This window comes from Ranitomeya variabilis, chromosome 6, assembly GCF_051348905.1.
Source record: "Ranitomeya variabilis isolate aRanVar5 chromosome 6, aRanVar5.hap1, whole genome shotgun sequence".
Taxonomy (NCBI): domain Eukaryota; kingdom Metazoa; phylum Chordata; class Amphibia; order Anura; family Dendrobatidae; genus Ranitomeya; species Ranitomeya variabilis.
In genome coordinates this window covers 249854984-249882131 of record NC_135237.1, presented here as the reverse complement: position 1 = coordinate 249882131, position 27148 = coordinate 249854984, and the positions used below count along the sequence as shown (strand labels likewise).

General features: G+C 44.3%; 1 protein-coding gene across 1 annotated transcript in view; it reads right to left on the bottom strand.

Moving 5' to 3' along the window:
* EPB41L4B (erythrocyte membrane protein band 4.1 like 4B) overlaps positions 1–27148 on the bottom strand; it is a 1243532-nt gene that overhangs the window by 112967 nt on the left and 1103417 nt on the right. The window contains exon 21 of the mRNA XM_077269578.1: positions 3322–3448. Within this exon, the coding sequence (XP_077125693.1) occupies positions 3322–3448 (127 nt within the window). The remainder of the gene's footprint in view (positions 1–3321; positions 3449–27148) is intronic.

The window sequence follows — 27148 nt, the reverse complement described above, 5'->3', positions numbered from 1 at the left end:
CCTTTCTTATTATCCCACTTCTGCAATGCATTAAACATTCAATGTTGGCCTGGCATACTGTTATGACCCCAATGGCAGAGGGTCTCAGAAATAATTACTAAGTCTGCAAACACAAAAAACCAGCTCATAGGGCAGTGGTAACTGAGCTGACCATATATCTAATCCTAGCACCACAAATAGCAGCAGCCGGGGAACGTGCCTACGTTGGTTCTAGACGTCTCGCGCCAGCCGGAGAACTAACTAACCCTAGAAGGGAAAAGAAAGACCTTTCTTGCCTCCAGAGAAAAGACCCCAAAAGTTGGATACAAGCCCCCAACAAATAATAACGGTGAGGTAAGAGGAAAAGACAAACATAAGAATGAGCTAGGTATTTAGCAAAGAGAGGCCCACTAGCTAATAGCAGAATATAGTAAGATGACTTATATGGTCAGCAAAAACCCTATCAAAATATCCACGCTGGATATTCAAGAACCCCCGAACCGTCTAACGGCCCGGGGGGAGAACACCAGCCCCCTAGAGCTTCCAGCAAGGACAGGAATCACATTTAGTACAAGCTGGACAAAAATGAGAGCAAGCAAATAACCAAAAAACAAAGAAGCAGGACTTAGCTTAATTTTGCACGAACCAGGACCAGCAGACAGCAGCAAACAGAAAGGATCTGATTACAACGATGCCAGGCACTGGACTAAGGATCCAGGAAGTTTATATAGCAACACCCCTGGACTAACGACCCAGGTGGGTGCCAAACTGAGGAAAGACAATCCCAGAGTCATATCACTAGTAACCACAAGAGGGAGCCAAAAAGTCTAATTCACAACAATCAAGGTACGTAAATCTTGGAGAGCCTGACCAAACACCTGCGCATTGTGGCCAGCCTGGGAATCCATGTCTCTAACCTTATTTTGTACAGCCTCCATCTCCTGCTGCAAGGAGTTAATCATAGCAAACAATTGGTCTACCCGTGTCTCTGTCATTGCCCCAGCAGAATCCTCTGTGGGCTGGAGTATCCTGTAATACTATTGTAGGAACTCAAGGATTCTGGTAGCGTGGGGCAATGAACAGACAGAGACGGGTTTCTTTAGTGCAAATAGTGTATTTGTACAACAGCAAATAACACCCAAAACAAAATACTGATAACCCGCAGTGACCTGCAATGAAACAAGTCCTTGAAATTTATACAGCAAAACGGCAGAGTTCTTTAGACAGAGTCCTCAGCAAGGTTATCAAAAGGTGAGTGTGAACAGTGACGTGGTGCGGATCAAAACACTGAGAAAGAGTCAAATCCAGGTATGTAGTAAACACAGGGAAGTCCAGAACAAGTCCTCAGGTTAATCCCAGGTATGACATGAACACGGATAAGTCCAGAAACTAGTTCACAAGTTGATCCCAGATGTGGCATGAACACGGGTAAGTCCAGAAACAGGTTCACATTAAAGTATTATACTGGTGTTGGTTCCAGCAGCTCCCACCGGGGGGAGTAATGAAGGATTAAGTAGTAACGCACAGTCCAGAAATACAGTTCAGAAACACAGTTCTTACCAGGAGGAGTGAACCAAGGGTTAAGTTCCAAAGTCAACAGACTTAAGATAATATGTAGAGAATGTCCTGAGCCATGTGTAGAAGCACACTAAGAACAAGCAGCTGAGCTGAAGGGGAACGGAAGCTGAATACTCCAGCAAGGAAGCTGACACCTGAGCTGGATTTTAAACAAACGAGCAGGAAATAGGGCAGACAAAAACAGCAAACTCTATCTTAACAAAGGGCAAGATTATTCACAAGGTGACTTGGAATACCTGGAATACTGACACTCTTCTCACTTGTCCTGTAGTGGTGGCAAGTGGGGAAATGTTTGTGAGGTTGATGCCACCTTTGTATTGTCAGGTGACATCAACGCCACGGGTTGTAATGGAGATGCGTCTATTGGACGCCTTTCATTACTAACCCCATGGTCATATGGTAAAAAAATACACATCCAGAACAAAATCCATTGTTTGAAATAAAAATTCACACCCTGTTTTACAAATATTTTAAAAATAAAATACAGTGTATTGTGAATGCTTCTTTTTTACAAGGCCGATATTGGTAGCCGGGGGGAGCAATATCTCCAACCCTTTCCCAGGTTACTAATATCAGTCCCCAGCTGTAATTTTAGCCTTTGCTGGTTTGAATTTATAGAGGGACCCTACATCTTTTTTTTTGGTGGTCCCCCGTAAATTCACCAGGAAAGGCTAAGCAAACATCTGTGAGCTGTTATTAATGGCCTGGAACACTTAAGGGTTATTGTCCCTTGTCCCAAGGCCCCTGCCATGGGCTTTCCCTCTCCTGGTTATGAAAATTGCACTGGAGCTCACGCTGTTTTTTTTTTTAATTCGTTATTTAGCACAGGAGAGACACATCTGCTGAATACAACTCCCATCATTGTCCCCTGGTTGTGCTGAAATCAGTGCGAGGAGGAGGCAATGATGAGAGCTGTCTTGAGCAGCTGTCCGGCACCAGGGAGCAGCATGTACAGTAGCGCTTGTTCCCAGGCACTGGTACGTGTCACGCTGATGACATACAGATATCATCCGTGTGTCATCAGTGTGCACCTGTGCAGCACGCATTTTCTCCATGCAGAATAAAACAAACTGACATGTCTGCTGGTTTTTCACATGGACTTATATGGTTTGTGTGAAAAACCTAACATGTATGCACCACCATTGAATACAATAGGTGTACGTATGTCCGTATTTACGGTCTTTAAAAAACGGACCTTATTCAGACACAAAAAACAGACGTGTGAAGAAGGCCTAAGGTTCAGTTCATATAACGTTTAAGCCTTTCTTCAAAGATATACATTGGGCGTATTTTCTGACATTGTGTAATCCAATGATGTGCTTTTGTAATCACTTGCTGTGACTTCCAATCAGAGTAGACATAGTGTACAGAGCGGACACAGATCTCCTGAGTGGCCAATGTGAGAACTTAAGGTTTGCTGGAAAGCGATTAATGAGTATGTCTCCGAATATTATTTTTTAATCAATCCATGTCTAAAAAAATTGATTTTACTGTTGGATCATCACTTTTTTGTCAAGCATACACTAATCTGATAAAAAGAGAAGCTATTGAAAATGATTCTGCATAAAAAATGAAACGGTCTTATGATTTTTATACAGTTAAAGAATAAAAAGGTATACTATTGTACACCTGCTCATCACTTGTCAAAAAGTTCATTAAAATGACTACCTATTGACTCAAACCACTAACACCAGCTTCTTTTAAATTTGTAAATTTGTCAGTCCCATGCTTATTTTAGAAATATCATCACACAGTACTATAGACCTTCTCAATTGAGGACGCCTGGGAGTTTCCAGTGGAAGCCAGAAGAAGAGCAGCCCTCTGTTCTGCAGCTGACTCTGCAGCGACTGCAGCCAGGGCTGGAGGAAGATCATCTTCATCACTGTGGTTACTAGAAAATCAAAGAAAATAATCATAATCATAATCATGACTGTTAATTTCAATATGAGCATTATATGTTCTGCAATGGGAATTACACTCTAAGGCTGTATTCACCTCATTCTTTTGCGATGTGGTTTCTTTTTACTTGTACTTTCCAAAAACATTGTAAAAACATGGCAATTTTACAATGCATCCAGTATACATTATTTGTACATGGCTTAACAGCCACATATATTAAAAGAATTGTCTGGAACATGCTAAATTCTAAAGGTGTATAAAGTACTGTTGGGATACTGCCACTTCTATTTTTTCTGTGCTCTTCATGTGACTGCTCCATATGCAGTTTCAATAAAGTCAACCACATGCCAAATGCTTTGTGTCCCACTTCTCTTTATGTGTAGTGATGAGCAGAGGTGCTTGGATAAGGTATTATCTGAGCATCGAGTGTCTTTGGCGTTCTCGAAAAATATGTTTGAGTCCCTGCGCCTGCATGTCTTGCAGGTGTTGGCAATCTGTGTATGTGTTGTGGCTGTCGGTTTGTCAACAGTCACAAGACACAGGCAGGCACGGGGACTCGCACATATTTTTCATTTCAATGGTTTTTATTAAATTTAAATATATACATAGGAAAGGAAAGCGGAGTGGAGGGAAGTTAATGAAAGAAGAGAAGTAAAATTTATTGGCGGTAGGTAGGAAAGGAGAACTTAGATTATATAACAAATCCAAAGGTTGACACAAAATACAAATACAACAGATAAACAACAGAATAACCTTAATTAACCCCTTAATCCCATATTACGTACTATCCCGTCAAGGTGACCTGGGACTTAATTCCCAGTGATGGGATAGTACGTCATATGCGATCGGCCACGCTCAAGGGGGGAGCGCGGCCGATCGCGGCAGGGTGTCAGCTGACTATCGCAGCTGACATCCGGCACTGTGTGCCAGGAGCGGTCACGGACCGCCCCGGCACATTAACCCCCGGCACACCGCGATCACACATGTTCCGGCGGTATAGGGAAGCGTCGCGCAGGGAGGGGGAGCGTTGCTCCGAGCGTCTCTTACCTCCTCTCCCTGCAGGCCCCGGATCCAAAATGGCTGCGGGGCTGCATCCGGGTCCTGCAGGGAGGTGGCTTACCAAGCGCTGGTAAGCCTGCAGCCCTGTAAGTCAGATCGCTGATCTGACAGAGTGCTGTGCAAACTGTCAGATCAGCGATCTGTGATGGCCCCCCCTGGGACAAAGTAAAAAAGTTTAAAAAAAAAAATTCCACATGTGTAAAAAAAAAATAAATTCCTAAATAAAGAAAAAAAATATATTATTCCCATAAATACATTTCTTTATCTAAATAAAAAAACCAATAACAGTACACCGTAAAAAAAAAAAAAAACGAGGCAAAAAACAACACTTTATTATCATACTGCCGAACAAAAAGTGGAATAACACTCGATCAAAAAGACGGATATAAATAACCATGGTACCGCTGAAAACGTCATCTTGTCCTGCAAAAAACGAGCTGCCATACAGCATCATCAGCGAAAAAATAAAAAAGTTATAGTCCTCAGAATAAAGCGATGCCAAAATAATTATTTTTTCTATAAAATAGATTTTATCGTATAAGAGCGCCAAAACATAAAAAAAGATATAAATGAGGTATCGCTGTAATCATACTGACCCGAAGAATAAACTGCTTTATCAATTTTACCAAACGTGGAACGGTATAAACGCCCCCCCAAAAGAAATTCATGAATAGCTGGTTATTGGTTATTCTGCCTCACAAAAATCGGAATAAAAAGCGATCAAAAAATGTCATGTGCCCGAAAATGTTACCAATAAAAACGTCAACTCGTCCCGCAAAAAACAAGACCTCACATGACTCTGTGGACCAAAATATGAAAAAATTATAGGTCTCAAAATGTGGAGACGCAAAAACTTTTTTACTATAAAAAGCGTCTTTTAGTCTGTGACAGCTACCAATCATAAAAATCCGCTATAATAAATGCTATAAAAGTAAATCAAACCCCCCTTCATCACCCCCTTAGTTAGGGAAAAATAATAAAATTAAAAAAAATGTATTTATTTTCATTTTCCCGTTAGGGCTAGGGTTAGGGCTAGGGTTATAGGGTTAGAGCTAGGGTTATGGTTAGGGCTAGGGTTAGGGCTAGGGTTAGGGTTAGGGTTAGGCCTAGGGTTAGGGTTGGGGCTAAAGTTAGGGTTAGGGTTGGGGCTAAAGTTAGGGTTAGGGCTAAAGTTAGGGTTAGGGTTTGGATTACATTTACGGTTGGGATTAGGGTTGGGATTAGAGTTAGGGGTGTGTCAGGGTTAGGGGTGTGGTTATGGTTACCGATGGGATTAGGGCTAGGGGCGTGTTTGGATTAGGGTTTCAGTTAGAATTGGGGAGTTTCCACTGTTTAGGCACATCAGGGGCTCTCCAAATGCGACATGGCATCTGATCTCAATTCCAGCCAATTCTGCGTTGAAAAAGTAAAACAGTGCTCCTTCCCTTCCGAGCTCTCCCGTGCACCCAAACAGGGGTTTACCCCAACATATGGGGTATCAGCGTACTCGGGACAAATTGGACAAAAACTTTTGGGGTCCAAGTTCTCTTGTTACCCTTGGGTACATCAGGGGCTCTGCAAATGCCACGTGATGTCTGCAGACCAATCCATCTAAGTCTGCATTCCAAATGGCGCTCCTTCCCTTCCAAGCTCTGCCATGCACCCAAACAGTGGTTCCCCCCACATATTGGGTATCAGCATGCTCAGCACAAATTGGACAACTTTTGGGGTCCAATTTCTCCTGTTACCCTTGGGAAAATACAAAACTGGGGGCTAAAACATATTTTTTGTGGAAAACAATTATTTTTTATTTTCACGGCTCTGCGTTATAAACTGTAGTGAAACACTTGGGGGTTCAAAGTTCTCACAACACATCTAGATAAGTTCCTTGGGAGGTCTAGTTTCCAATATGGGGTCACTTGTGGGGGGTTTCTACTGTCAGGGGCTCTGCAAATGCAACATGACGCCTGCAGACCAATCCATCTATGTCTGCATTCCAAATGGCGCTCCTTCCTTTTCGAACTCTGTCATGCGCCCAAACGGTGGTTACCCCCCACATATGGGGTATCAGCGTACTCAGAACAAATTGGACAACAACTTTTGGAGTCCAATTTCAACTGTTACCCTTGGGAAAATACAAAACTGGGGGCTAAAAAATAATTTTTGTGGAAAAAATTTTTTTTCACGTCTCTGCGTTATAAGCTGTAGTGAAATACTTGGGGGTTCAAAGTTCTCTCAACACATCTAGATAATTTCCTTGGGAGGTCTAGTTTCCAATATGGGGTCACTTGTGGGGTGTTTCTACTGTTTGGGTACATCAGGGGCTCTGCAAATGCAACGTGACGCCTGCAGACCAATCCATCTAAGTCTGCATTCCAAATGGTGCTCCTTCCCTTCCAAGCTCTGTCATGCGCCCAAACAGTGGTTCACCCCCCACATATTGGGTGTCGGCGTACTCAGGAAAAATTGCACAACAACTTTTGTGGTCCAATTTCTTCTCTTACCCTTGGGAAAATAAAAAATTGGGGGCGAAAAGATCATTTTTGTGAAAAAATATGATTTTTTATTTTTACGGCTCTGCATTATAAACTTCTGTGAAGCACTTGTTGGGTCAAAGTGCTCACCACACATCTAGATAAGTTCCTTACGGGGTCTACTTTCCAAAATGGTGTCACTTGTGGGGGGTTTCAATGTTTAGGCACATCAGGGGCTCTCCAAACGCAACATGGCGTCCCATCTCAATTGCAGTCAACTTTGCATTGAAAAGTCAAATGGCGCTCCTACCCTTCCGAGCTCTGCCATGCGCCCAAACAGTAGTTTACCCCCACATGTTTGGTATCAGTGTACTCAGGACAAATTGTACAACAACTTTTGGGGTCCAATTTCTCCTGTTACCCTTGGGAAAATAAAACAAATTGGAGCTGAAATAAATTTTGTGTGAAAAAAAGTTAAATGTTCATTTTTATTTAAACATTCCAAAAAATTCCTGTGAAACACCTGAAGGGTTAATAACCTTCTTGAATGTGGTTTTGAGCACCTTGAGGGGTGCAGTTTTTAGAATGGTGTCACACTTGGGTATCCTAGACTCCTCAAAATGACTTCAAATGAGATGTGGTCCCTAAAAAAAAAATGGTGTTGTAAAAATGAGAAATTGCTGGTCAACTTTTAACCCTTATAACTCCCTAACAAAAAAAAATTTTGGTTCCAAAATTGTGCTGATGTAAATTAGACATGTGGGAAATGTTACTTATTAAGTATTTTGAGTGACATATAGATCTCCCCCAGAGTAGGGCAATGGGGTACTCGGCACCGCGTCCTACGGTTCGGGGGATGTCACGGTGGCTGACCCGGTCCCTGGTACTTTTGAGGGGCATCCAATTAAAGGTGTAGTTTGTCTGGTGTTTGTGACGCCACCTGTGGTGTTCAGTCAGGGTGACTGACGCTGCTTAGGGGTCCGCTGGGGTGATGGAATGGCAGCTAGATGGTATACCTTCCCACAGGTGAAGTGTGTACCCAGGGCGTCCCAGATGTGTAGGTGGTGATGGTGGACGATATAAGGTGCAATGAATAACGAGGACCCAAAGGTTGCAGTCTCTTTACCTTTTACTGAAGACTTCAGCATCCACAGTCCAGAGTACCGTTCACAGGGCAGGCAGAGTCCGGCTGGTCCGAAGGCAAATCCAGTGTTCTCTTAACCAGGTGGAAATCAGTAGCCTTCCTACTAGTGCCTGTGTGTTGTAGTACTTCCCTGCTGAGCACCACGGGATAGTCCTCACAACTGTCGTGGATAATGTTGAGCATTCCGATACCGCAAGTATCGGGTATCGGCCGATACTTGCGGTATCGGAATTCCGATACCGAGATCTGATACTTTTGTGGTATCGGGAATCGGAATCGGAAGTTCTCAGTGTATGGTTCCCATTGTCTGAAGGAGAGGAAACTCTCCTTCCGGCCCTGGGATCCATATCCATGTAAAAAATAAAGAATTAAAATAAAAAATAGGGATATACTCACCCTCTGACGCGCCCTGGTAGTAACCGGCAGCCTGCTTTGCTTAAAATGAGCGCGTTCAGCACCTTCCATGACGTCACGGCTTCTGATTGGTCGCGTGCTGCTCATGTGACCGCCACGCGACCAATCACAAGCCGTGACGTCATTCTCAGGTCCTAAATTCCTAGAATTAGGAATTTAGGACCTGAGAATGATGTCACGGCTTGTGATTGGTCGCAAGGCGGTCACATGAGCGGCACGCGACCAATCAGAAGCCGTGACGTCATGGAAGGTGCTGAACGCGCTCATTTTAAGCAACGGAAGCTGCCGGTTAACAGCGGTAAGGTGCAGGGGCCTCCGGACAGGTGAGTATATCAATATTTTTTATTTTAATTCTTTATTTTACACATTCATATGGATCCCAGGGCCTGAAGGAGAGTTTCCTCTCCTTCAGACCCTGGGAACCATCAGGATACCGTCCGATACTTGGGTGTCCCATTGACTTGCATGGGTATCGGGTATCGGAATCGGCGAGATCCGATACTTTGCCGCTATCGGCCAATACTATCCGATACCGATACTTTCAAGTATCGGACGGTATCGCTCAACAATAGTCGTGGATGTTCCTGATGTTCTCTCCCTCGTCCCCCAGATGGTATGGATAGGACGAACCCGTATGACTGGGATGGTCTGAGGCTTGTTTGTAGGAACCTTAGAGATGCCCCGACCCCCAAAATTTGCCACCGCGTCTTCTTAGGTATTTAGGTCGGGCAGCCAACTTGGAATTGACTGTCCTGCCGGTCTCTGAAGTAATGCGTAGAGTCAATTACTCCCTCGGTCGTCCGGCCACCGGCTATGCGCCTCAGAAGGAGGCTGCCGAACTCGGGGCAGAACTCCTCCCGGTATTATCTCCTTGTGGTGTGACTTCGTTTCTCACTCTCTACAATACAGTTCTCTTTGTGTCCTTTCTTAGGATACTGCCACACATGGGGCAGGCGCAGCTCCGTAGCTTTCTATCTCATGCTAGGCCTCTGCCAGGATCCCACCCCTGACAGGGACCCTCTGTCTGCAGCTCAGATGTTCCTCTTTTCCCCCTGTCTGCCTGACAGGTATTGCCTGGGCAAAGCCCAGCCAGCATCTCTCTAACTTTCTATCCAACCCACCAGTTTTACCCTTCTGTGAGGAGTGCCCTACTAGATAGGAGCATGGCTCCCCCTGGTGGATTGGAGTGTGAAATGTGTTGTGATGCCGTGATACCTGGAAAGATGAACTCCTTCAGTGCCATCAGACGTAATATCACTCCCCCTGGTGGAAGAATGACATTACTGCAGCAACCAGGACTCTGGGGCGCTGCACTCCCCCCCGTTCAATCCAGTACTCCCGGACTGGGAAAAGAAGAACAACAATATATGTTAGCAAAAGACATACAAAATTTTTGGAATGCTGTAAACAAGTAAATATAACAATTAGTGTTGAGCGATACCGTCCGATACTTGAAAGTATCGGTATCAGAAAGTATCGGCCGATACCGGCAAAGTATCGGACCTAATCCGATACCGATACCCGATACCAATACAAGTCAATGGGACACCAAGTATCGGACGGTATCCTGTATGGTTCCCAGGGTCTGAAGGAGAGGAAACTCTCCTTCAGGCCCTGGGATCCATATCAATGTGTAAAAGAAAGAATTAAAATAAAAAATAGGGATATACTCACCCTCCGACGCAGCCTGGACTTTACCGCCGTAACCGGGAGCCGTTGTACCTAAGAATGCGCGCTTGAAGGGCCTTAGATGACGTCACGACGCTCTGATTGGTCCGTAGCGGTCGCGTGACCGCTACGCGACCAATCACAAAGCAGTGACGTCACCTAAGGTCTTTCAAGCACTTGAAATACCTTAGAAGACGTCCGCAGCTTCTGATTGGTCGCGTAGCGGTCGCGTGACCGCTACGTGACCAATCACAAAGCAGTGACGTCACCTAAGGTCTTTCAAGCGCTTGAAAGACCTTAGGTGACGTCACTGCTTTGTGATTGGTCGCGTAGCGGTCACGCGACCGCTACGGACCAATCAGAGCGCCGTGACGTCATCTAAGGCCCTTCAAACGCGCATTTTTAGGTACAACGGCTCCCGGTTACGGCGGTAAAGTCCAGGCTGCGTCGGAGAGGTGAGTATATCCCTATTTTTTATTTTAATTCTTTCTTTTACACATTGATATTAATCCCGATACTGATTCCCGATACCACAAAAGTATCGGATGTCGGTATCGGAATTCCGATACCCGCAAGTATCGGCCGATACCCGATACTTGCGGTATCGGAATGCTCAACACTAATAACAATGCTTCCCTTTATGGGAGGTGAGAACACTTGAACGTTGCAAAACAAGAACATATTTACATGGTATATAAGGCAAATGGGAAACAGTTATTATCTATCTATGAAATACAATTACCCATACAGGTATTCTATCTATTAAATACTAAGTGCTATCTCTCAACAATAAATTAACATTTTCTTTCTCTAAGTGCAAAGTCTATCAACCATCTATCTATGGCTCTCTAGAGGACTCACTAACCCTTACGGGTTCACTTTATTGAAATTCAGAACAGGTTTCACCTCCACTACAGGCTAGACTGTATCTTTCTTCCAACTTCCTTAGTCCTCAGTTTTATTTAAAGTACATCATTAAACATTTTACTCTCAACATTTATCAAACATTTCACTATTCTTGGCTACATACCATCACTATGTAAAACACTATCGCTATCTAACTTCTTTAAGCAACATTTTCACTTTTAGACATTCCCTTTAAGAGGAAACTCCAAGTCTTTTCAGATGTAGTGCAAATAATCACATCATTAATTTTCCAAGTTTGTTTAAAGCAGTATGATGTGATATGAGGGACCCGTTACGAACCCCCAAACGTTGGTCTTGGGTGAGCTACAAGATGTGTAATCCTGACCCTGAATTCTGCCACACCAACGGGTTTTTATTCAGGTCTGTGAAGCTAAGCAGTTATTTTACAGCATAATTAACAGCAGTTTCTGTTAAGAGGCAGTCTCTGTAAAAGCCTCCTATGTAAAACCAGTAGAGAGCACCTTTAAGAAGGTGCAAACTATGTACAGGAACAGTTTGTGAATCATTCACCGTCCATGATTCCAATGTTCTTTGGTAAAACAGTGATGAACTTTTGTGCAAAACTGGAACAATAGGGATCCCGGGTAAACAAAGGGATCCCTTTAAGAATTAACCCTGGACGGGTTTTAAAGCAGCAAAGAAGGAATGAACAGTTTTAAAAAGAACTATATACATTTTTCGGTTTTCCGAGGTTTATTCTCATAGTAGGTTGCAAGACATCAGTCGATAATGAACACTTCCTGACTGGGGAAGCTTTGGTTCCCTGAACTCGTCTGATGCGGTGTCAATGTCGTTGGTTCATCTCTCCGGTGCGGTCAAGTCACTAGGAGTCTGGGTTCAAATGTCAGTTTTAGTGGTAGGTCCAGTCATAGAAATGATGCACACAGTAGTGTGGTGGCGTTAGGATTTGTCAGTTCAGAGTTAGTCTTAGTCAGCGCAGCAGGTGGCGCTACTGTAACTTCACATTGCTTAACATTCTTAGCGTACCAACCTTGCTCACTCCAATGGCGGGTGTAGGTTACATGATCTCCTCTGTTCAAGTTTCGGTGATGGTGTCCATCGCGGAACTGAGCTTCCACATTGTAGCTAGTAACAAAGACTTCGGTCGGCAGTCCCGGCTCTTGTATAAAGCCTCAACCCCTTTTCGGGTGAAAGGCCAATACCATTCCTTGCTTCACCGAGTTCTTATTACCGCGTTTGGTCTTAGGCTTCTGTACTTTAGGTGGGTCATTTTGTTCTGTCTCCTTTCGATGTTTCCAGTGTGAAATTAAGCATTGTTTATACTGCTCCAAGGTGAGCATGGCAATGTAGGTACCCTCCTGCTTGGACCGGTCCGGTTTAGTCTTCGGGGCATTCCATTTGAAGATCACCCCCTCAGAGCTCACGTCTAATGGTTCGCCCATAGATGTCGGTAACGGGGGCAGTATCCCTTCCATCGTGCCGAGAGCTGTCACGACTAGTTCGGCAGCAGGTGGTTGGTCACAGTCGGGGTGGGGAGCGGTCACCGGAGCAGGATCGATCGGTGGGGCAGGGGCATTTCCCGTACCTGAGTCTGATGTGGTTCCACCGATGTCGATCCGCTCCGCTGATGAGGACACTGGAATCTGCTGCTGCTTGGACCACGGTTCTTCCAATGCGGTCTTCCTGCACATTCCAACTTCCATTTCCTCGCTGCTGTCGGCTCCGCGTCCTGGAGTGGGGAACACGGTTCCTCCACCGGCAGATCCAAGGAGTCCAGATCCTCCAGCTGCGGCAGTTTCGGGTCCACCTCCGGTCGGCTGAGACAGTCCTGAGTCACTCCGTCGTCGTTCAGGTACTCGCTGGTCGCCCTTACTGCCTCGAGGTCGGCGGCCGCACATGCACACTGTTCCTTCATTTTCTGGGGGTGGAGCTCCTTCTTGACTTCTGTGCACGTCGTCATCTCGTAGCTAGTGTTGAGCATTCCGATTAGTGTTGAGCATTCCGATGCTGCAAGTATCGGGTATCGGCCGATACTTGCTGTATCGGAATTCCGATACCGGGATTCCGATACTCTTGTGGTATCGGGTATCGGGTATCGCAACAACATTAATGTTAAAATGTGTAAAAGAGAGAATTAAAATAAAAAATATCGCTATACTCACCTCTCCGACGCAGCCGGGACTTCAGCGAGGGAACCGGCAGCGTTGTTTGTTTAAAATTCGCGCTATTACTTGGTTACGTGAATTCCCGGCTTGTGATTGGTCAGGTCGGCCACGTTGCCGGGACGCGGACCAATCACAGCAAGCCGTGACGAAATTACGTCACGGCTTGCTGTGATTGGTCCGCGTCCCGGCAATATGGCCGCCCTGACCAATCACAAGCCGTGACGTCACGGGAGGCTGGACACGCGCCCATTTTAAAATTAGCGCGTCCAGCCTCCCGGCTTGTGATTGGTTGACCGCGGCGCAACCAATCACAAGCCGTGACGTCACGGGAGGCTGGACACGCGCCCATTTTAAAATGAGCGCGTCCAGCCTCCCGGCTTGTGATTGGTTGACCGCGGCGCAACCAATCACAAGCCGTGACGTCACGGGAGGCTGGACACGCGCCCATTTTAAAATGAGCGCGTCCAGCCTCCCGGCTTGTGATTGGTTGACCGCGGCGCAACCAATCACAAGCCGTGACGTCACGGGAGGCTGGACACGCGCCAATTTTAAAGTGAGCCAATTTTAATTTCGTCACGGCTTGCTGTGATTGGTCCGCGTCCCGGCAACATGGCCGACCTGACCAATCACAAGCCGGGAATTCACGTAACCAAGTAATAGCGCGAATTTTAAACAAACAACGCTGCCGGTTCCCTCGCTGAAGTCCCGGCTGCGTCGGACAGGTGAGTATAGCGATATTTTTTATTTTAATTCTTTCTTTTACACATTTGTATGGTTCCCAGGGCCTGAAGGAGAGTTTCCTCTCCTTCAGACCCTGGGAACCATCAGGAATACCGTCCGATACATGAGTCCCATTGACTTGTATTGGTATCGGGTATCGGTATCGGATTGGATCCGATATTTTGCCGGTATCGGCCGATACTTTCCGATACCGATACTTTCAAGTATCGGACGATATCGCTCAACACTAATTCCGATACTGCAAGTATCGGGTATCGGCCGATATTTGCGGTATCGGAATTCCGATACCGAGATCCGATACTTTTGTGATATCAGGAATCAGTATCAGGATCGATATTAATGTGTAAAATAAAGAATAAAAATACGTGACCGCCACGCGACCAATCACAAGCCGCGACGTCATCTAAGGTCTTTCAAGCGCTCATTCTTAGGAACGGAAGCTGCCGGTTACATCGGTAAGGTCCAGGCTGCGTCGGAGAGGTGAGTATATCAATATTTTTTATTTTTATTCTTTATTTTACACATTAATATGGATCCCAGGGCCTGAAGGAGAGTTTCCTCTCCTTCAGACACTGGGAACCATACAGGATACCTTCCGATACTTGGTGTCCCATTGACTTGTATTGGTATCGGGTATCGGTATCGGCGATATCCGATACTTTTCGGGTATCGGCCGATACTATCCGATACCGATAGTTTTAAGTATCGGATGGTATCGCTCAACACTACTCGTAGCAGTAGTCGGAGGGGGGCGGTCGTCACTTCTGGAGCCACTTTGTTAGTCTCCTCCCTTGACACGTCCTTCTTCTTCTCCTGCGCTCCTCGTGGCGCGGTAATGGCGGCGGTTTTGGCTGGAATTTTGGTGGCAAATGGCAATGCACAGTCCTTTAGCAAATCACAGTTCCAATCACAATTCTGACACAGTTCTTAGGCACACATGACCCGATTTTCAGGCTTAAGTAGATCCTGTTCGTGACGCCAAAAATGGCTCGCCCCAGAGTAGAGCAATGGGGTACTAGGCACCGGGTCCTATGGTTCGGGGGATGTCACGGTGGCTGACCCGGTCCGTGGCCCTTTTGAGGGGCGTCCAATTAAAGGTGTAGTTTGTCTGGTGTTCGTGACGCCACCTGTGGTGTTCGGTCAGGGTGACCGACGCTGCTTAGGGGTCCGCTGGGGTGATGGAATGGCAGCTAGATGGTATACCTTCCCACAGGTGAAGTGTGTCCCCAGGGCTTCCCAGATGTGTAGGTGGTGATGGTGGACGATGTAAGGCGCAATGAATAACGAGGACACAAAGGTTGCAGTCTCTTTACCTTTTACTGAAGACTTCAGCATCCACAGTCCAGAGTACCGTTCACAGAGCAGGCAGAGTCCGGCTGGTCCGAAGGCAAATCCAGAGTTCTCTAACTTTCTATCCAACCCACCAGTTTTACCCTTCTGTGAGGAGTGCCCTACTAGATAGGAGCATGGCTCCCCCTGGTGGATTGGAGTGTGAAATGTGTTGTGATGCCGTGATACCTGGAAAGATGAACTCCTTTAGTGCCATCAGACGTAATATCACTCCCCCTGGTGGAAGAATGACATTACTGCAGCAACCAGGACTCTTGGGCGCTGCACTTATCTCAGTGATTTAAGGGCATAAAAATTCAAAGTTGGAAAATTACGAAATTATCAAATTTTTTGCCAAATTTCCGTTTTTTCACAAATAAACGCAAGTTATATCAAAGAAATTTTACCACTATCATGAAGTACAATATGTCACGAGAAAACAATGTCAGAATCGCCAAGATCCGATGAAGCGTTCCAGAGTTATAACCTCATAAAGGGACAGTGGTCAGAATTGTAAAAATTGGCCCGGTCATTAACGTGCAAACCACCCTCGGGGCTTAAGGGGTTAAACATTCATGATAAAAACGGCACTAATAAAGAAGTTTTAACATTCACAACTAAAACAACTTAGTGCCCCTTTAACACTACTTAAGGGGAAAGCATTGGTCCAAAGTACCTGTTTTCTCTTATGCTTTTCATACAAGTTGTTTGCAATAGCATGTTTACATTCATAAAATTTATGAGAAGATATCTCTCCTAACATGTCAGGAAATTTGAGATTAATAGTTTTTTTTCCAATAGGCTGGAATTTTTAACTACAAAATTATGAATCAAAATGGGTCTCAGAAGAGACTCTAAGGGTATGTGCACACGTACAATGGTCCACTGTGGATTTTACCACAGCGGATTTGATAAATCTGCAGGGCAAAACGCTGCATTTTTGCTGCAGATTGATCGCGGATTTACTGTGGTTTTTTTTGCGGATTTCACTGTGGTTTTACAACTGCGGTTTTCTATTGGAGCAGGTGTAAAACCGCTGCAGAATCCGCAGAAAGAAGTGACATGCTGCGGAATGTAAACCGCTGCGTTTTTGCGCGTTTTTTTCCGCAGCATGTGCACAGCGTTTTCTGTTCCCCATAGGTTTACATTGTAATGTAAACTCATGGGAAACTGCTGCGGATCCGCAGGAAAATTCGCATCGTGTGCACATAGCCTATGTGTTCCATATCTAACAAAAGCAGAAATTTTAAGAAGTAATAAGTAAGTTTATTTTGATTAGTTTATTAATGAATAATAAAATCCGAGACCATAAGACTTTTACTTTGGGTCAATTCCAAAATATATGTAATCGGTCACTATTGATGCCACTGTTCCTCCAACATTCAGGAGACTGGTTAGACAATGCATTAGCTAACCTAACCCAGGTGAAATACCACTTAGTAAACATTTTGTAATAGGATTCATGGAGAGACAGGCAAATGTTAGAAGCGTAAGTTCATTTGAGACCTCTCCCCCCTTCAACTTCTGAAAATGTTATTTTTTTTTAAGATCTAACTTCCATTTAACCATATGTGAAATCTTAAAGGGAACCTGTCAGCAGGATTATGCACAGTAACTTACAGACACCGTCAAGTCAGCGCTGTTATCCTGAGTAAAATGATACCTTGGTTGATGAAATTCATCTTGTGGTTGTTGTTTAATCTTTATTTTCAGTTTTGAGTTAATGATATACTCGTGGTTCAGGGCGTGGCTGTGGGGGGTCTTCATGTGGTGCTCTGCTTAGCTATTCATAATGAAGACTGCTGATAAGTCACTGATCCATTCGGCGCATGCGCAGTAGCAGCTATCGGATCACTGATAGCTGCTGCACAGGCGCGGCGGGAGCCAATTTGAAATAGATTTTTTTTCTTAATATCAGGATAGCCTCAAATATATTAATTATATACACAGTACATATGTGATCATGCTGCAGCGCAGGTGCCATGGCTGGTGCCTGCCTGCAGAAGGTTTTTTTTCAATATGCATATATAATATTCATTATGTAAACATGTGGCCAGGTGAGTGAGGGATCAGTGACCTGTCAGCAGTCTTTATTATAAATAGCTAATCAGAGCACCACATGAAGACCCCCACAAGCCCGCTCCTCCACACGAGCATATCATTAACTCAAAACTGAAATTAAAGATTGAACAACAACAAGACGGATTTCATCAACCAAGGTATCATTTTAATCAGTATAATGATGCTGTGATGCAGCTGCAGTGCAGTTTAATGCAACCTCCACCAGGGGGTGCTGGTGAGGGAAGAGAGGTTGCACACTCACAGCGTAGCAACATTGAACAGCCACACAGGTGTCACAGGTAACGAAAGAGTGGTCAGATGAGCAGAGTCAGAAACTGTCAGGAGCAGAAGTACCAGAGGTAGCAGCAATAAACAAAGTCAGACAAGCTAGAAGTTAGAGCTAAAAGGGAGCACGGTTATCAAAACAAGAGACGTAAGATGGAGTCAGGGGTACAAGCCAGAAGTCAAAGCTGGTCAGGGAATGAGGTATCAGAGGCGGAAAGTAAGAGGTGGGCTATCGAGATCAGGCCCAGTCATACACTAAAGAAAACCACCAGACGAACACTAAGTCAGGGATAGGGAACAGGTCTCACACAAATACGGGAAGTCAGAGGCGGAAGGATCACCAGGGTATACAGGCCAGCTGCTCTAGCCTGAAAGCATGAACTATCACTGATGCTGTCCAGCAGACTGCATAGGACTGAAAAAGCCCAGCCAGTTCCAAAATGAGGCAGAGAACGTTAACCCCCACATGACCAGTCCAGAGAGAGGATAGCGGAAATCAAACTCTGGACTGGATCATGACAGTACCCCCCTCTCAATAGGGGGCCATTCTTCCCTGGACAATGAGAATGAAAAGTCCAGACCAACGGATCCACATGGACCGAATGTGCCGGCACCCATGACCAGTCCTCAGGACCATAACCTTTCCAATGGACCAAGTACTGAAATGAACAGCGGAGCATACAAGAATCCACCACCCGTTCCACATCATACTCAGTTTGGCCATCCACCACAACAGACAGCGGGTGTGAGGGAGACTCACCTGAGGAAGGCAAGGACGGCTTCAGAAACGCCTTATGGAACACATTGGGGAGGCAAGCGCAGGCAAAAGGCCACAGGATTAAACACCTCTAAAATTTCATAAGGGCCAATAAACTTGGGACCCAACTTAGCAGAGGGAATCCTCAATCTTATATTCTTGGTGGATAACCATACCTTATCCCCCACCTGGTAAGCCGCCCCCACAGAACTTCATTTATCCGCAAAAAAATTATATTTGCCCTGAGCCTTCCCAATGTTTCTCTGAACCTCCCTCCAGACGTCCCCCAACCGAAGGAAGGCTGAATCAACCCCTGGACACCCTGAATCCAGCCGGAAAAACTCACGAAAGTGGGGGTGAAATGCATAGTTGCAGAAGAAAGGGGAAGTACCAGTGGACTGATTGACATGCTTATTGAAAGCAAATTCCGCCATGAGTACCGCAAAGCAACAATCATCCTGTCGAGACATGGAAAGACACCATAATATCTGCTCCAAAAACTGATTGGTTCTTTCAGTCTGACCGTTGGTCTCAAGATGGTAGGCTGATGAAAAGGTCAGACTGATACCAAGCCATTTACAGAAAGCTCTCCAGAATTTTGCCACAAATTGCACCCCCCTATCAGACACCACACGGACAGGCACACCATGCAATCGGACCACATGCTCAATTATTATTATTATTTATTTATATAGCACCGTTGATTCCATGGTGCTGTACATGAGAATGGGTTACATACAAGTTACAGATATCACTTACAGTAAACAAACTAACAATGACAGACTGATACAGAGGGGTGAGGACCCTGCCCTTGTGGGCTTACATTCCACAGGATTATGGGGAAGGAGACAATAGGTTGAGGGTTGCTGCAGTTCCGGCGCTGGTGAGGTGGCAGCTTCAGTAGTGATGAGGAGGCAGCGGGGTCAGTGCAGGCTGTTTTCTTTCCTGAAGGGATGGGTTTTCAGGTTCCGTCTGAAGGATCCGAATGTGGTTGATAGTCGGACGTGTTGGGGCAAAGAATTCCAGAGGATGGGGGATATTCGTGAGAAGTCTTGGAGGCGATTGGATGAAGAGCGAATAAGTGTGGAGGAGAGGAGTTCTTGGGAGGACCGGAGATTACTTGAGGGAAGATAATGGGAGATTAGTTCAGAGATATATAGAGGAGACAGGTTATGGATGGCTTTGTAGGTCAGTTTTAGTAATTTAAACTGGATACGCTGAGGGAATGGGAGCCAGTGAAGAGATTTGCAGAGGGGGGAAGCAGAGGAGTAGTGAGGAGAGAGATGAATTAGTTGGGCAGCAGAGTTAACGATGGACTGGAGAGGTGAAAGGGGGTTAGCAGGGAGGCCGCAGAAAAGGATGTTGCAGTAGTCAAGGCGGGAGATGATGAGGGCATGCAAAAGCATTTTAGTAGATTGACGGTTGAGGAAAGGACGGTTTCTGGAGATGTTTGATGCTCAATGAATAGTTTCTTTAGAGTCTCAGCATTAGGGAGGTCCGCCAACAGTACAAAATGTGCCAGTTTACTGAATCTATCAACAACTACCCAGATCACGGTTTTGCAATTAGAGGGGGAAGATTGGTGATAAAATCCATGGACAGATGAGTCTACAGTCTATCTGGAATTGGCAGTGGCACCAATTCCCCAGCGGGTCGGTTACGGGAAGTTTTGTGTGGGCATAAGTTTCACAGAACGACACAAACCCAGTGATGTCAGAAGCCCATGAGGGCCACCAAAACAGCCTAGTGATGGCTTTACGTGTGGCCAAGATTCCAGGATGCCCACCCAGAGCCGAGTCATGGAACCTCCGAAGCACCCTTAATCGATACTGAACAGGCACAAAGAGCTTATTATCAGGTTCAGACAAAGGAGCAAGAGATTGGGCCTCACAATTCTCTCAATCCAATGCCGAGGACACAGCAGCCACCACCACTCCAGGCTGAAGAATGGAGGAAAGAGGTTCAGGAGGTGAAATTGGATCTAGGCTATGAGATTAAACATCAACCTTAACATTCTTGGACCCTGGTCTGAAATTAATAGAAAATTTAAATTGGGAAAAAAGTGACCACCTTGCCTGTCTCAGAGTTAAACCTTTGGCGGACTCGATGTCAGACAGGATATTGTGATCCATAATGACAGTGATACGACGGACAGCCCCCTCTGAAAAATGGCTCCATTCTTCGAAATCCAGCTTAATGGCCAATAGCTCACGGTTACCCACATCATAATTCCTCTCAGCAGAGGAAAACTTTTTGAAAAGAAGGCACAAGGTTTTAAGTTAGTCAATGTGGTAGGCCCATGAGACAACACAGCCCCCACTCCCACCTCTGAGGCGTCCACCTCTACAAAAATTGGTTTAGACAAATCAGGTTGAACCAATACAGAGGCAGTCATGAAACAGTTGTTCAAGGAAGAAAACGCTGCCACAGCTGGAGCTGGCCAGTTCTTGAGATCAGCCCCCTTACGAATTAAATCCGTGAGGTGTTTGACCACCTGAGAAAACCCCTTAATGAATTTTCTATAATAATAAGAGAAACCCAGAAAATGCTGAAGACCCTTGAGATCTTTGGGTTGCACCCAATCCACAATAGCCTGTACCTTCCTAGGGTCCATTGAAAACCCCCAGCAGATAAAATGACCCCAAGAAAGCACAATTCTTGAGCAAAAAATAGAAACTTCTCCAGTTTTGCAAATAGTGAGTTCTCCCTAAGCTTCTGAAGAACCGCCCGGAGGTGGCCCATGTGACTATGTTTGTCCGAAAAATATATGAGAATGTCATCCAAATAAACAACCATGAAACGATCAATAAAATCTGAGAAAACATGATTATTGAAATTCTGGAACACTGCTGGAGCGTGAGTCAGGCCAAAGGGCATAACCAAATTTTAAAACAAACCCTCAGAAGTGAGAAATGTAGTTTTCTACTCATCCCGCTCAGGCATACAGATGAGATTGTATGCTCCCCTGAGGTCCAACTTAATGAACCACCTGGCCCCCAACAATTGATTGTACAAATCGGATATCAGTGGGAGGGGATAAGTGTTTCATATAGTGATTTAATTCAGTTACCGAAAATCGAGGCATGGGCGTAAACCACCATCCTTTTTCTTTACAAAAAATAACCCCGCCAGCATGGGAGAGACAGATGGCCAAATGTGCCCTTTACGTAGGCTATCGGCGATATACTCCTTCATAGCGGCCTGTTCAGTGCCGGAAAGGTTTTTACAAACAGTTTTTGGGCAATTTGGCACCGGGAACAAGATCAACAGCACAATCGAATGAGCAGTGTGGTTGTAGAATCTCAGCTTCCTTCTCAGAGAACACATCCTCAAAGTACTTCAGATACTCTGGAATATCCTCCAGACTGACGGATGAAACAAGTACAGTAGTGAGGCAATTTTTACTACAATTAGGTCCCCCATTTATCAATGTCCCAAGATTCCCAGTTTATCACAGGATTATGTAATTGTAGCCAGAGGAACTCCAACCCCAGTCCCACAGACAGATTGTCCATATCAAAACATGAAATGCATTCCTGGTGTAGGGAACTCACTTTAAGGAGAAAGTCCTCAGAAACACATATGATGACATTCTTAGCCAGTGGTATTTTGTCAATGGCAACAACATGAATATGAGTCTCCAGCCTAACTGTCCCTAACTTACACTTTCAACAAAACTTTTGATAATGTAGAAAAAGGTACTTGCGAGTCTGGGTGACTTCCATGACAATCACCCAGACTCAGCCGCTTGGTAGTCGGTGGACAGGGGAGGCAGTCCTTTTTCCAATATCCAGGATCTCTGCAGTAAAATTACAGCTTTCCTACACGTTGCCGTCTCCTCTCCTTCTCCTCAAGGTAGGCAGCCACCACCTACTTAGGTTCAGACAAAGTCAAAACAACAGGACCAGCAGGGAGCAATGAAACCTCTCGCTGTGTAACACCTCTCTCCCGCAGCCTCCAATCCATACGGATAGCCTGAGTCACAGCTTCCTGCAATGAGCTGGGAGGAGGATGGAGAGCAAGATAATCCTCCAGTCTATTCCTGAACTGACATCTCCACATGGAGTCATCCCAAGACACCTCAGTGGACCATTGACGGAACTCAGAGCTGTACCACTTGGCTGAGCGTTTTCCCTGAACCAGACCCATAATAGTGCCCTCTGCCAACCTGACATGGTCTGGTTCATCATAGATAAGTCCTAGGGCCTCAAAGAACCTATCTACTGACATCCGTTCAGGAGCAGTAGGGGGCAGCGAGAAAGCCAAAGATTGGGGACCCTCCCTTAGTAAGGAGATAATAATCCCTACCCGCTGAATCTCATTCCCAGATGATCGGGGTCTAAGAGAAAACAATAATTTACAATTCTCCCTGAACGTACGAAATGTATCTTTTTCACCAGAAAAGGTGTCAGGAAGCTTATCTGAGGGTTCAAGAGAGTGCAAACCCCAACACCAGTCCAGAGAGAGGATAGCAGAAACCAAACTCTGGACTGGATCATGACAGGCGCCATCCTCACAGTGTCTGTAGGTTACTGTGCTCAATCCTGCTGAGGGGTTCCCTTTAACAAAGAAAGTATTGTTATTAAAATAGTTATATATGCTTCTTGTTTGCCAAAGGAATTTGTTATTTACATTTCTGAGGAACAGACAAACTGACCCAGAAATAGAAAATCTACCAAATAAAAGTGTTTTAATTGCTTTCTTTATAAGCATGTAATAAAGAAAATCTATGTTTTTATTTGTGTACCTGGAATGGGATGAAATTCTCCCCATCATGTAAATCTTTAATCTTTCTTATTCCTGCAGGAACCCAGGATACAGGGATTATCTCCTCAGTCGTAAATTCAATAGAGGATAGTGGAATATTTTTTATTTGATCATATTTTGAGGTTTTCCAATTAGATTTATCAAAAACTTTTTCAGGATGAAATTGTAGCCTGAAAAATTGGATGCAACAGGTCCAAGAGGAAGGGATTAGTTATTTGCCTTATCTGCAAATCCTGAAAGGAGCGATTATTATTTTGTGCCAGGTCAAGGTCCAACCAAGCAGAAGAGGCCTCTGTTTAATGCCAAAACATACTTTGCTTAATGAGATTAGTATAGAAATAGCTTAACAGCATTGGAATGCCCAAACCTCCCCTAGATTTTTTATTCCATAAAATATTTTTAGATTCTTGCCCTCTTATTGTTCCAAACAAAACTATTTACCACTGTTTTGTAGCTTTGTTATGTAAAAAAAGATTGAGTGGTAATGGCAAGACCCTGAAAATATAAAGGATTTTGGGGAGGGTAAACATTTTGAAAGCATTTATTCTGCCTATCCAAGTCAATTCTAATATCCCAAAGTTGTTCAGATCCTTCGATGTAGAGCTACAGATCAGTTCCATATTAAAGCTAATAATTATAACTTTTAGTGAGTTGGATCCCCAAATATGAAACGGACTCATCCTCCCACTCGAATGTAGAAATATTTTTTATTTCATGTTTTAACTGGTCATCAACTTTGAAATGCAAAATTTAGATTTTTCAGCATTAACCCCTTCACCCCCAAGGGTGGTTTGCACGTTAATGACCGGGCCAATTTTTACAATTCTGACCACTGTCCCTTTATGAGGTTATAACTCTGGAACGCTTCAACGGATCTTGGCGATTCTGACATTGTTTTCTCGTGACATATTGTACTTCATGATAGTGGTTAAATTTCTTCGATATAACATGCGTTTATTTGTGAAAAAAACAAATATTTGGCGAAAATTTTTAAAATTTCGCAATTTTCCAACTTTGAATTTTTATGCCCTTAAATCACAGACATATGTCACACAAAATACTTAATAAGTAACATTTCCCACATGTCTACTTTACATCAGCACAATTTTGGAACCAAAATTTTTTTTTGTGACGGAGTTATAAGGGTTAAAAGTTGACCAGCAATTTCTCATTTTTACAACACCATTTTTTTTTAGGGACCACATCTCATTTGAAGTCATTTTGAGGGGTCTATATGATAGACAATACCCAAGTGTGACACCATTCTAAAAACTGCACCCCTCAAGGTACTCAAAACCACTTTCAAGAAGTTTATTAACCCTTCAGGTGTTTCACAGGAATTTTTGGAATGTTTAAATAAAAATGAACATTTAACTTTTTTTCACACAAAATTTATTTCAGCTCCAATTTGTTTTATTTTACCAAGGGTAACAGGAGAAAATAGACCCCAAAAGTTGTTGTACAATTTGTCCTCAGTACGCTGATACCCCATATGTGGGGGTAAACCACTGTTTGGGCGCATGGTAGAGCTCGGAAGGAAAGGAGCGCCATTTGACTTTTCAATGCAAAATTGACTGGAATTGAGATGGGACGCCATGTTGCATTTTGAGAGCCCCTGATGTGCCTAAACATTGAAATCCCCCACAAGTGACACCATTTTGGAAAGTAGACCCCCTAAGGATCTTATCTAGATGTGTGGTGAGCACTTTGACCCAACAAGTGCTTCACAGAAGTTTATAATGCAGAGCCGTAAAAATAAAAAATCATATTTTTTCACAAAAATGATCTTTTCGACCCCAATTTTTTATTTTCCCAAGGGTAAGAGAAGAAATTGGACCCCAAAAATTGTTGTGCAATTTGTCCTGAGTACGTTGATACCCCATATGTGGGTGTAAACCATTGTTTGGGTGCAGGGCAGAGCTCGGAAGGGAAGGAGCGCCATTTGACTTTTCAATGCAAAATTGACTGGAATTGAGATGGGACGCCATGTTGCATTTGGAGAGCCCCTGATGTGCCTAAACATTGAAACCCCCCACAAGTGACACCATTTTGGAAAGTAGACCCCTTAAGGAACTTATCTAGATGTGTGTTGAACACTTTGACCCAACAAGTGCTTCACAGAAGTTTATAATGCAGAGCCGTAAAAGTAAAAAATCATATTTTTTCACAAAAATGATCTTTTCGACCCCAATTTTTTATTTTCCCAAGGGTAAGAGAAGAAATTGGACCCTAAAAATTGTTGTGCAATTTGTCCTGAGTACGTTGATACCCCATATGTGGGTGTAAACCATTGTTTGGGCGCAGGGCAGAGCTCGGAAGGGAAGGAGCGCCATTTGACTTTTCAATGCAAAATTGACTGGAATTGAGATGGGACGCCATGTTGCGTTTGGAGAGCCCCTGATGTGCCTAAACATTGAAACCCCCCACAAGTGACACCATTTTGGAAAGTAGACCCCTTAAGGAACTTATCTAGATGTGTGTTGAGCACTTTGACCCAACAAGTGCTTCACAGAAGTTTATAATGCAGAGCCGTAAAAATAAAAAATCATATTTTTTCACAAAAATGATCTTTTCGCCCCCATTTTTTTATTTCCCCAAGGGTAAGAGAAGAAATTAGACCACAAAAGTTGTTGTGCAATTTGTCCTGAGTACGACAATACCCCATATGTGGGGGTAAACCACTGTTTGGGCGCATAGCAGAGCTCGGAAGGGAAGGAGCGCTATTTTTTACTTTTCAATGCAAAATTGACTGGAATTAAGATGGGATGCCATGTTGCGTTTGGAGAGCCCCTGATGTGCCTAAACATTAAAAACCCCCACAAGTGACACCATTTTGGAAAGTAGACCGCCTAAGGAACTTATCTAGATGTGTTTTGAGAGCTTTGAACCCCCAAGTGTTTCACTACAGTTTATAACGCAGAGTCGTGAAAATAAAAATTCTTTTTTTTTTTCACAAAAATGATTTTTTAGCCCCCAGTTTTGTATTTTCACAAGGGTATCAGGATAAATTGGACCCCAAACATTGTTGTCCAAATTGTCCTGAGTACGCTGATACCCCATATGTGGGGGGGAACCACTGTTTGGGCGCATGACAGAGCTTGGAAGGGAAAGAGCGCCATTTGGAATGCAGACTTAAATGGATTGGTCTGCAGGCGTCACGTTGCATTTGCAGAGCCCCTGATGTACCCAAACAGTACAAACCCCCCACAAGTGACCCCATATTGGAAACTAGACCCCCCAAGGAACTTATCTAGATGTGTTGTGAGAGCTTTGAACCCCCAAGTGTTTCACTACAGTTTATAACGCAGAGCCGTGAAAATAAAAATTCTTTTTTTTTTAACAAAAATGATTTTTTAGCCCCCAGTTTTGAATTTTCACAAGGGTATCAGGATAAATTGGACCCCAAAAATTGTTGTCCAATTTGTCCTGAGTACGCTGATACTCCATATGTGGGGGGGAACCACTGTTTGGGCGCATGACAGAGCTCGGAAGGGAAGGAGCGGCATTTGGAATGCAGACTTAAATGGATTGGTCTGCAGGCGTCACGTTGCATTTGCAGAGCCCCTGATGTACCCAAACAGTACAAACCCCCCACAAGTGACCCCATATTGGAAACTAGACCCCCCAAGGAACTTATCTAGATGTGTTGTGAGAACATTGAACTCCCAAGTGTTTCACTACAGTTTATAACACAGAGCCGTGAAAATAAAAATTCTTTTTTTTTTCACAAAAATGATTTTTTAGCCCCCAGTTTTGTATTTTTACAAGGGTATCAGGATAAATTGGACCCCAAAAGTTGTTGTTCAATTTGTCCTGAGTACGCTGATACCCCATATGTGGGGGGGAACCACTGTTTAAGCGCATGACAGAGCTCGGAAGGGAAGGAGCGCCATTTGGAATGCAGACTTAAATGGATTGGTCTGCAGGCGTCACGTTGCATTTGCAGAGCCCCTGATGTACC